Genomic DNA, 11,562 nt, shown 5'->3' on the forward strand with positions numbered 1-11,562 from the left:
TTTTAACCCCCCCCCCCCCCATCTGCAGCCCACGCAGCTTTAGGTCCCAACATGGCTTCAGTCCTGCTCACTCCAACAAAATCCATGTTCAAAGCAGGAAGATGAGAGGTAGGAATGGCAACACACATCTGTCTTTTGAAGGAAAAATTTTCTCAGAAGCTTCTGGTGAACTTCTACCTATATCTCACTATCCAGAACCATCGTCACATGTCTCCTAGTTGTGAGGGAGGCTAAAAAGACAGGTTTTAGCATCTTCATTATGTAAGCAGCTAGATAGGAAGGGTTAGGTGAGCTTTCGGTATATATTACATAAGGTATAAATGAGGGTAGTATCCCTAGTCTATAGTACTGTTCTTCCTGTTTTGTAAGTGCGTGGTACTTCTTTGATACTTGAGTAGAGTATTTCTTGGGTGTGTCCAAAAATCTGAACTTATATTTCCATCCTGCTTAATGGTTACAAGGTGAAACTCAGACAGAAGTCAAAAAAAAAAAAAAAAAAGTTTCAATCAAACATGCCAAAAATGTGCTTACTTCTTTTTTGGAATACCTCTAACTTTCTGATTTCACTATTTTTCATTCTGAAGAGTTATTCAAGTAAGAAAATTAGCATCAAATTAAATGAACTTAACTAGGTAGTTAGCCACCTGTGATAGATGTGTATTAATTCGACAGTTGGATCTGTTTTAGTTGTGTTGACCCCTGCTAGCGGGGCTCACTTTCCAGGATGGTGGTGGTCTGGGAAATCACTATAAGCTACATATTCCTTAATTGCCCTAAACTCTTACACAGGGCATCAAGAGAATGAGATCTGGCTTTTTCCTGGGCCATGGTTCTTTCCAGACGGTGATGCAGGTGATAAAAAACAGATGAAATGTATAAATAAGTCCATGATTTTTGTTTGCTTGCTTATTTTTTCTCCTAATTTTACATTTTGAAGATGTTTAAACTTATGCTGGAAGTCCAAGGTCAAGGTGCCGGCATCTGTTGAGGGCCTTCTTGCTATGTCCTCACATGGTGGAAGGCAGAGGGCAGGACAGTGATGTATGAAGCCTCTTTCAAAAGGGCAGTGATCCTATTAACAAGGAAGGATCCCTCATGGCCTAGTCACCTCTTAAAGGCCCCATCTCTTAATACTGTCACATTGGCAATGCCTGAATTTGTGGGGGGACACATCCAAACTATAGCACATGCCAAAAGCTTACAGCAGAAAAGGGCAAGTAGAAGTGGAATTAGTTTTTTGTTTCTAAGTTTATTTATTTATTAATATTACTTTTTTTTTACGTTCTATGATATTGTGATGGAGCAGTTGTTGGGGAAGGGGACCAAAGAAGGGGGAAAGAAATAGGGTAGGAGAAGGAAGAAGGAGGAGGGGTGGGGTTGAAGCCTGTGGCACCCCTCTCATTCCTGCATGGGAGACCAGGGGGCTTCCAGTGGTAACTTGGTTGTTGCTGGGCTGGTTGCTGATGTCAGAGGGGTGTGGCTGAAGCCCTCGCCACCCCCACCACCCCAGCTCAGGAGCCCAGAGTGCTTCCTGTACCAGCTCAGTGGTGGTTCCTTCTTTCTCCTTTCTGTTTGCTAGTTTTCTATATATCTATCAGTAATCCATCTGTGAAATCTGCAATAGAAACATAAAACTCTCAGTAGGATCTAATACATCAGGTAATCTCTCAGTTCCATTTTTATTTTTCCTTGGAGACATCCCTCCAGGAGCTCTTGGTCTTACACCTATAATATAGACTGGTCTGCTGTGCCAGCATTGTTTTGCAACTCCCTTTCATAGCATTCTAGGAAATCCCCTTATCTTTCCTATGTTAAAAACCCCTATTTTCTAGATTACATGTGTCTTCTTGATTTACTCCATCATCGTAAGAGAGAACATTCTCCTATTAACCTCCTGAGGAAGGGAGCATGGGAGGTTGAAACCTTGCATTTCTGAAAGTGTTTCTATTTTACCTTCCCATTTGATTTGGCTTATGTATCAGTTGGTGTGTGCTGTATAACAAACCACCACAAAATTTAGTGGCTTAAAACAACAATCACTTATTTAGCTCACTATTCTGTGACTTGGCACTTTGGGTAGGATTCAGCTAGGTGGTTGTTCTGATCTCAGCTAAGCTTACTCTGCCAATTAGCTAGCTAGTCCTGCTTTTTCAGGATAGCTAGCTGTCGTATGGGGTAGTGGAGGTGCCTAGGCCATGTGTCTTTCATCATCCAGTCTACTTCAGGCTTATTCACAGAGCACTGAGAAAGCAAAAGCATGCAAGGTCCTTTGACATTGTTAAAATATTAAGATGTTTTTATTCATGAACATGAAATATATCTCCTTTAATTTGGGTGTCCTTTGATGCTCTTTAATAGAATATTCTAATTTTTCTTATAGATTTTGCACATCTTTTGTACAATTTATTTCTTACTACCTTACAGTTTTTATTGTGTGGGAGATTGGGGGGGATGTGGATAAGTTATTTTTCCTCTTTTTTCAATTCATTATTATAGGTGTATGAGAATGCTGTTGAGATTTGTATTTAGATCTTGTTTCCCAGCTTCTGTACTGAATTCTATAGCTACACTCTAATAGTTTATTCTCTCTCTCTCTCTATATATATATATATCTTTCTCTCTTTTTCTCTGAACGTAGATCATTGTATTGTGTGCACAAAAAACAATTTGGTTTCTTCCTTCCTAATTCTTACAACTAATTTCTTTTTCTTGACTTCATGATGTAGTTAGGACCCTCAGCAATAGTATTGAAAGTGTTCCTTCTTTCTGAACTTTTTATTACTTGGATGCCAGACTTCCAGAATTGATCCTCTCACTTTCTTATCATTGCTCTATGATTTTCCATCTCTTTTTCCAACTGTTCTACTTTTTAACAAAATCTTTAATGGTGCCATTGATTTTGTCTTTTTTTTTTTAATTTTTATATTTTTATTTTCTAAAAGCTCCTTGTATTCTGATTATTCCTTATTATAGCACTGTGTTCTTACTTCATGGGCTCAGTTTTAACTTTTATAGCTCTGCACATTTTAAAGTTTTGGTATTTTGAAAAAATCTTTTGCTCCCTGCTGTATTTGGGTTTTTTTTTTTTTTGTGGATATTTGTTTTTTGGTATGTTTATTTTTCTTACTTGTTTGTCTGTTTTCCATGATATAGATTTTCTATAATATTTGTTCATATTTAAGTATGAGACACTGAAAATCAATTGAAAACCTTTTTTATAGTCAAGCCTCATTAACTGGTGGACTTTACTGTGGGGTTTAAGAGTGTGCCAGCTTTTTCACTGGGGAGACTCCTAAATGTCAGTATTTGTAGGTCATTTCTATTGGACTGTTAGATTTTCTCATGGAAAAATTTACAAGGCTTATAAACCATTTTTACAAAGAGTGTTTTATAATGTTCCTTTATTTTCCCAAAATGAAGTTCAAGGAAATTTTAATCTTCCTACACACATAATCCCCCAAATCAATATAATGTCTTAACTGTAACATAATGTAGAAATAAAAGTTAATAATATATGCTTTAGTGTGTAAACATTCAGGCAAGACTATACTGGAAACCATAATAAAGTAATTCAGATACTTGTATTTATAAGCAGGATCACAGAATGTAATAGCTACAGATATAGACTCATACTATGAATGGTATTGTTGTTAGTAATGTGATTTTCCAAAATAGTTAACAAGTTTCCAAAAACAAAAAAGTTAAAATTGTCTCTCTATTGACATGTCTATTGTATTCCTGAGAAATAAGGGCTCAGATAATTATAAACCAATTTTTCACTATGTGATTGTATTACAGGACATTTGAAATTAAGTAGAACACAGGATAGATTTTCATATTTTGTGTTGTAGGATGTCTAGTATTCCTGGCCTAGGCCTCTAAGTGCCAGTTTATCATTATGGTAAACCAGAAATGTCCTCGTAAATAGCTAAAATGTCTCTTGGGGGCCATACTGCATGCCTTGAGAACCACTGCTTTAGAATAAAGGGAATATACCATTCTTGGCAAAACTGATATGGCCAAAGTCAGTGGAAGAAGCAAAAGGTCAGTTATACTCAGAATAAACACACAGGTTCAGGTTATTTTTTTATATATATGACATCGTAGAGAGCCCTTGGATATTCTTCCTAAAACTTCTCACATGGTGTAGCTAAATAGATCATTAGATCTAATTACTGTAGACTTCATTTGCATGTGATTTTTTTTTTTTAAATAATGCCACTACCCTAAAGTGAGCAAACCACTGCCAAGGCAACTGGAGTAGATTTGTGCAGCACAGTCTTGACTTAGGTCTTTACTCCACTTGATCAGAGCAGCTTCTTTGTTCTTGACTCTTCTCTCTCTTATGGTTTTAAGATGGCAAGCCAAATGACAGTTTTGCCTATTTTGTCTGTCAGTCTTTCCCACAACCCATGGGAAGATTTCTCTCAAAGTCTGGCTGGCCTTTTTAAATTTTTCTGAATTTATCATCTTATAATGCCTTTCTTTCATTCTGTACAGTAGTCTTTCTCCACCATTACCCTCAATCAGTACTTTCCACTAAAAGAGGAGTTCTGTAGTTGACAATTCTAGTATAAGAAGAGTCAAGGTAAAATAGTATTAGCCAGGATAAATTACATTACTTGCTCTTAAAAACAACCCTAAAATCTCATTGACTTAGCACAAGAAAGGAGTATTTGTCTTTACTCAAAATCCAGTGTAGCTATTCCTGGTCAGGGATATTCCTGAGTGACTGTCCTATAAGCAGTGACCCAGGGATCCAGGCTATTTCATTTGTATGGTTTTCCCATCTTGAAGTTCTTTGCTTTTATACATATAGATGGAAGACAGAACATGGAAGATCTTTTGGAACATTGTAAGGTCAGGCCTGGAAGTGGTATATGGTATTTCTATCTACATTCCATTAGCCAGAACACAATCTAGCTCTGTATCCAAAGGAAGACACTGGTTGTTACCAGAAGTATCGCTTTCTCTCATTTAACAATATAAACCACCACAACAAATATCTATTGAGTATCTGCTAGGTACTAGACACTGTTGCTTCCTATGGTTGAGAAACTTGTAGTCTGTTAATGGAGTTTAATCATTTGAATAAACAATTTAAAAACAGTACAATAAATAGTGTGATAGAGGCTTGTTTGTGTTATAAGAGCATAGATAAGGGCACAGCTAATTCAGATGACAACATTGAAAGGCAATAAGTGGTGTGAAGAAAGTGCTCTTGAAAAATGCTGTGGCCAGTAAGACAAACTTCAGGACACTTCATCATTTAATAACCTAATGTCTGGTATTACTTCTTAGAGCTTTATTTTTCTTAATTGTGGACTATGCATAATAATATCTTCCTTGCTGTGGATATCAAGTGATATAATGAATAATGAGATGATGAGATAATGAATGTGAATAAGCTTTGTACACAGGATGTAAAATATAAACTAGAGAGGTCGTGTTATACAGTGAAAAGGACCTTAGATTTGGTTGGATAAGACCCAAATGCTTGCAATGACTTTGCAACTTATTAGTTTTGTTTTTTAAGACAAGAAACCTGACTTCTGTGAATTTGTTTCTTTATCTGAAATACCTGTGCTACTTACAGAGTAGATGTCATATGCAAATGCAATAATGTATATAAAAGTTCTTTGAAAACTTTTTTTGTAAATTCCTATTCAAATGTAAGGTGTTCTTAATAATTAATACTATTTAAAAATCTATTAACACTGGTTATTGAGATTAGGACTAAAATCTACCGTATAGTTTAATCTTGTTACATGAGATTTATACTGTAACTAATGATGTCAGAAAATGCACTTTGTCTTTGTGTGTTTCACACTATTTTCTAATGTGCATTTTGATGGGGTTCTTTATGGTAACATTTTAGGTTGTTGGGATATAAACTTTGAGATGATAGAACTATTTTTTTGAAGTACTTTTGAAGATTAAGGTTATTAGAAGTTAAATTAAGAATTACAAGTTTACTAGACAGAGTCGAGATAGAGGAGAGTAGTGGAAAGAGGAGGGCAGGGGGACAGAGAGAGGGGTAAAGAACAGAAAGAAGAAAAGAAAAATGTTAGGAACAAGCTCTTGACATTTCAACATTTAGAAATAAGGTAGAGGAGGAGTCAGGTAAGAGTTTGAAAAGAAGAGGCCTGTGAGGTAGGAGGGAAATCAAGAGAATGCAATGCCATCAATGCCAAAAGAGGAAAGTGCTTGGGCATATGGGTCCGATGACTCCAGTGCTTCTGGGAGGTTCGGTAAGATGAGGACAGAAATGTGGCCAGTGGATTCAATTGTATGGAGGTCAGTGGCCACCTTGAAAATAGCAGTTTCATGGAGAAGGGGGGCAGAAGCCAGATCAGAGCCAGTACTCGGGTTGAAGAGTATGTAGGAGGTGAAGCTTTGGAGACATAAAGAATAGAACACACTTTTGGAAAGTTTGAGTGCAAAGGGGAACAGAAATGGGACATGAGCTAGAAGGAGACACCACAGGGTGAAGAGAGGTTTTATTTTATTCATAGAAGATACCAGAGTACATTTGAATAGCTGATGGGATTGATCTGGAAAAGAATGATGCAGGAGATGTAGAACTTCAGGAGTGAAGTCTGAGAATGGGAAGGATGGGGTCCAGTTTCTCAAGAGTTGACCTACCTTCAAAAAATGATTTAACAGGTAAAACTCATAATTTTCTGTTCTTTAAGAATATTTATCTATACCATAGACGTTATCCTACAATGAAGACAGCTAGCATTGAGGGTTATAGTTTGTGTTCCATGAAGTATATCTTATCCTGAAAGAAAAAAGAATTACAAGTTTAACGTGCTATCCTTATGTTAACATTTACCTTATAGAAACTAATTAGAGAACACTAAAACGGGCATTCTCATTCCAAGAAAGAAATTTATATTAATTTTCATAAAGCAGGTCATTGGACATATGTTCCATACTATAGAGTTTATTTACCACTTTCCTTTATTCTCCCACTACTACTTTCTGCTCATTACTCTCATTTTAAAATCTTCTGGCAAAGAGCAAATAAGTACAAAAATATGGCTCAATTCAGTGTAAGAATCATTTTAGTTTTGCTCGTAGTATTTGATTTCAAATATTCAATCTTGCTGTTTCTTTGGTTCTAGGAAGGCTGGTTTCGGATAGCTGAGAATATGGGATTTCAGTGCCTAAAGATTGAGAGCAAAGATCCCCGGCTAGACGGGATAGATTCACTTTCTGGAACCGAAATCCCCCTGCACTATATCTGCAAATTGGCCACTCATGCCATCCACTTAGTAGTCTTTCATGAGAGGAGTGGCAACTACCTGTGGCATGGCTATCTACGACTCAAAGGCCACATTGACAGGAAATTTGTTCCTTTTCGAAAGTTACAGTTTGGTCGTTATCCTGGAGCTTTTGACAGGTAAGTTCACAGTTCAAAGGGGGAATGTGAAATGACTGTTGTCCAGTCATAAATTCTTGTGCATTTTTTAGATTTAGTAATGAAATCTAATAGATAATTCACGTAAACGTTCTTAGTAACATTATTCTTAATGCCTGCAAATTAGAAGCAACCTAAATGCCCTTCAACAGTAAAAGGATAAATGAATTTATATGTGTATATATATGTTTTCATACAGCAAAATTATGCAGCAGGGAAGTAAATGAACTAGAGCTCTGTGCAACAGCATGGATGAATCCTCCGATGTTGAGTGACAAAAAGTCACAAAAGAGTACAAATATTATGATTACATTTATTAAAAGTTCAAATACAGGCTAAATTATGTTCATAGATTTGTACTTATACATTAAAGGTATTAAGAAGAATAAAGAAGAGGTAGCAGAAAAGAGATTTTATTTCTAGGGAAGATAGAGTGGGAGTGATTGGCTAGGACACAGAGAACTGCAGAGAAGCTGACAAAATTCAGTTCTGTGGTAGAGACATGGGTGTTTATTTTATAATTCATTTTTTATGCCTTTATGTTTTATGCACCTTCCTGTATATTTTTAAAACTGTGTGCAAAAATATATTCTTAGCTATCACAGTAATAAAAATATTTCTTATGACAAAAGTAATTTGAAGGGATTCATGTAAAATTTGATTAGCTGTAGTGTATGATAAATGACTGAAAAAGGTATTCAAAACTGGAGGCTTCTTCATTTTTTGTATATGTGGTATCAAACCTTTTCTGAACCAAGCCAGGTTTTAGAAATAAAATGACCAGAAAAAAGAGTAGTGTGTGTGAAAAAATATTTTGTTGTTAATATTGGCTCCTCTTATTATTTTAGTCTAAATCATAATGGCCACTATTATCTTACCACTTTTATGCATGCTTTTTTCTTATTCTGTATTTCAAATAAATGTCTTTAAGAAAACATCTTTTAGTTTTTTATTGTGAATTTATTTCAAAGTTTAATTAATAATTCAGTAAAGTTAAAAATTGTTAGTCAACAAATATTAAACATAAATGTATGCCAATACATAAAAGCCATCTCTACATTGTGCAAGTAAAATTTTATATAAAGAGGAATCAAAAATATTCATCAGAATATTTGTGGAATATCTGAAATACAAAAGACCAATTCCCAGATTAGCATTTTGCCTGCTAATGAGACTCCCAGGCTGTTGTAATTTACTCATGTGTCTTAAGTGGTAAAAATGTTGACTTCTCCAAAAGTAAATTGATAGTTTAAGATTATGTCAGTTAACTTTCCTTTCTGCTTAAAATGCCGAGGTTTTATGAACAAGTATAAAAATGTTTTAAAATATATTGACCAAGATGCTTAAATTCATTTACTGTTTGATGTTGGATTTTCAAGGTCTTATTATATTTGCTAATTGGTATCTGAGGTAATTGAGAAAATATGCTTGATGTTTAGCTATTTTGCTAATGTTTGATATTTTAAAGAGGCTGCCTCTTTAAAACGTCAAAGAGGGGTTAAATCCTGAAAAAGACAAAAAAAAAAAAAAAAAGAGGGGTTAAATCCTTATAATAAATTTTAACTTTTGTTTTTAGGCCAGAGTTACAGCAAGTTATTGTTGATGGACTAGAAGTTCTCATTCCTAAAGATCTAATGCACTTTCTAGAAGAAATACCACACTCTAGGTTTATTGAGTGTAGGTATAAAGAAGCTCGAGCATTTTTTCAGGTTAGAGACAACCAAATAATGTACTTTTTAAAATAAAGGAGGTGTGTTTATTTTTAATATTTCTTGGGGGGAAATGAAGGGACTTATGGAAAATAGATGTGAAAACATCTTTTTTAATTCATCTATTTTCTTCCAGTTTGTTTTCTTTCAATTTTTTAAAAAATTAAAAATTAACCTTAAACTATTTCTTCCCTAAATAAATAGACTGATATTTATTTATTGTTTTATTTGAATAGACTTTGATAGGTGTAGCACTGTCATCTACCTTCAACTAAGATAGACTATAAGCTTTAAAAAATTCTCTTTTTGAAGCAATCCAAGTGGGATGAAGCCACTGTAGAAGGTGTACCTTATAGATTTAGAAAGGACTTCATGGGAAATATAGTTTTTCTCAGAGGGTTGGCATTGAATATGAATTTTTTGTGTTTATGAAGGTTTTTGAAGATAAACAATATACAGAGACAAAGTGCTTTTTGAACTTTATTCTGTTGCTCTAGCTTTCAATTTGATAGGCATTTATTGAAAATCTGTTTCCCAGGCTCCTGACCCTGGGGCATGAAAGTTCAGCTCTAAGAGATGACATAAAACAGAGATATAGTGAAAACAGGCAAATTAACAGTGGGGTTTTGGTACCCTAATCCTTCCACTTGCCCTTTATTTTCTGTGATTCCCTGCCAAGAAAGCTGTATACACAAAGACAGGAACAGAATGGGAAAATGAAGTACCAGCTTTATTGCTGCCAAGTGCCCAATATCCACAAATACAAGGTTTCTCTGGCATAGTGAATTCTGCTGGCCCCCAAACCTATGCCTGACAGTCCACATGGGCCTTTCTAGCCCTATTGCCTTATATCCATAACTGTGGAACTATGAAATTTACCCACTCAGCCTCATGAATGAAAAGATGGAAAAGTGCATGTGTGGATGGGTCTAGTGCAGTAGGCAAGTGCTGCCTGACATATCCCCACCACATAATAACAAGAAGTAGAAGAGATAGAATTTGGTGCTTAAGTTTGATCACTCACTCTTCTTGTCTTAAGAGAATTTGTTGTGGTCGCCACTTCTGTCATAGCAGTTATCACAGTGAATTGTGAATGTCCATCTTGTCCCACTACTAAATTGTGTGAACTTCTTGATGACAGGCGTTTTATTTTATTCCTATCTGTAGCCCCAGTATCTACCATAATACATGGCACAAAGATAAGATCCTAGAAATATAGGAAAATGCATGGAGAATAAGGTGCTTGTACAAATCAAATGATTTTTATTTAAGGACACTTACTAGGGCTACTCCATTACCTAGAAAGCACTTGCCCAGACTCATTTTATCGATCTTTGTGAGAAGGCAGTGTAAAATGTAAAATGTTTCAAAAATACTGAGAAATCATGTAGATAGTATCATATTTTTAAATTCCGTATTTTTTACTGTTGCTTTTGAAACTTAAGAACAAGCACTCAATCAGCATTTGAGTAAAGAATATGGATGACAGATGTTTAGAGGGCTTATCAGCTTATTACAGCATCATAGTTTTGGTGTTCAATGTCCCATCAAATAGCAAGATTGTAATGCTATCTGGAGGTTTATCATAACACAACCAGGTGGAACTTTGTGTTTGCAGAGTTGTGATTCCTAATTTGTTTTTATCTCCTGCTAGTGTATTGGTATTACTGATATAGAGTGCCTAATGGGATTGATAACTTTTTATTCTTATCCTCTTAAATATTTCATTCCTCATTATTTCTTATGTTAGAACCATGATTAAAAACACTAGAAGTGTCAGTTTTCAAATTCAAGTGAACATACATATATTTGAGCACTTGATGGCGCCAAATACTTGGTGTAAAACAAGCAATGAACTAATCTAATAGACCTCATTAAGCTGCCTCCTTTCTTTTTTCTTTTTCTTTTCTTAAAAATAATTTTTAAGGGCCAGCCCTGTGGCTCACTCGGGAGAGTGCGGCGCTGGGAGCGCAGCTGCGCTGGGAGTGCAGTGGTGCTCCCGCCGCGGGTTCTGATCCTATATAGGGATGGCCAGTGTGCTCACTGGCTGAGCGCGGTGCGGGCGACACCAAGCCAAGGGTTACGATCCCCTTACTGGTCGCATAAAAAAAATAAATAAATAAAAATAAAAATAATTTTTAATTACTTTCAAAGACATGAAAGCTGTAAATACAAATCAAATAACCTTTTTTCTTCTGAACCATTGGGAGGTAAGCTATCAACAAAATGCCCCACAACCTCAAATAATTTAATATTTTCTAAAAAGAAGAATATTCTCCTACATATCCTGATATAAAAGTTAGGAATTAGCATAGATTATTACTATTTAATCCCCATTCAAGTTTTGTTAATTGTCCTAATAATGACCTTTTTTTTTTTTTTTTAAAGATGACCGGTAAGGGGATCTTAACCCTTAGCTTGGTGTTG

At 35.4% G+C, this 11,562-nt stretch overlaps 1 protein-coding gene across 1 annotated transcript in view; it reads left to right on the top strand.

Annotated features, from left to right (window-relative positions):
- The window catches only part of FKTN (fukutin), a 40,956-nt gene that overhangs the window by 21,666 nt on the left and 7,728 nt on the right, over positions 1 to 11,562 (top strand). The window contains exons 5-6 of the mRNA XM_008589486.1: positions 7,131 to 7,408; positions 9,003 to 9,135. Coding sequence (XP_008587708.1) covers positions 7,131 to 7,408; positions 9,003 to 9,135 — 411 coding nt within the window. The remainder of the gene's footprint in view (positions 1 to 7,130; positions 7,409 to 9,002; positions 9,136 to 11,562) is intronic.

The sequence above is a fragment of the Galeopterus variegatus genome, unplaced genomic scaffold (genome assembly GCF_000696425.1).
Source record: "Galeopterus variegatus unplaced genomic scaffold, G_variegatus-3.0.2 Scaffold5468, whole genome shotgun sequence".
NCBI classification, from domain to species: domain Eukaryota; kingdom Metazoa; phylum Chordata; class Mammalia; order Dermoptera; family Cynocephalidae; genus Galeopterus; species Galeopterus variegatus.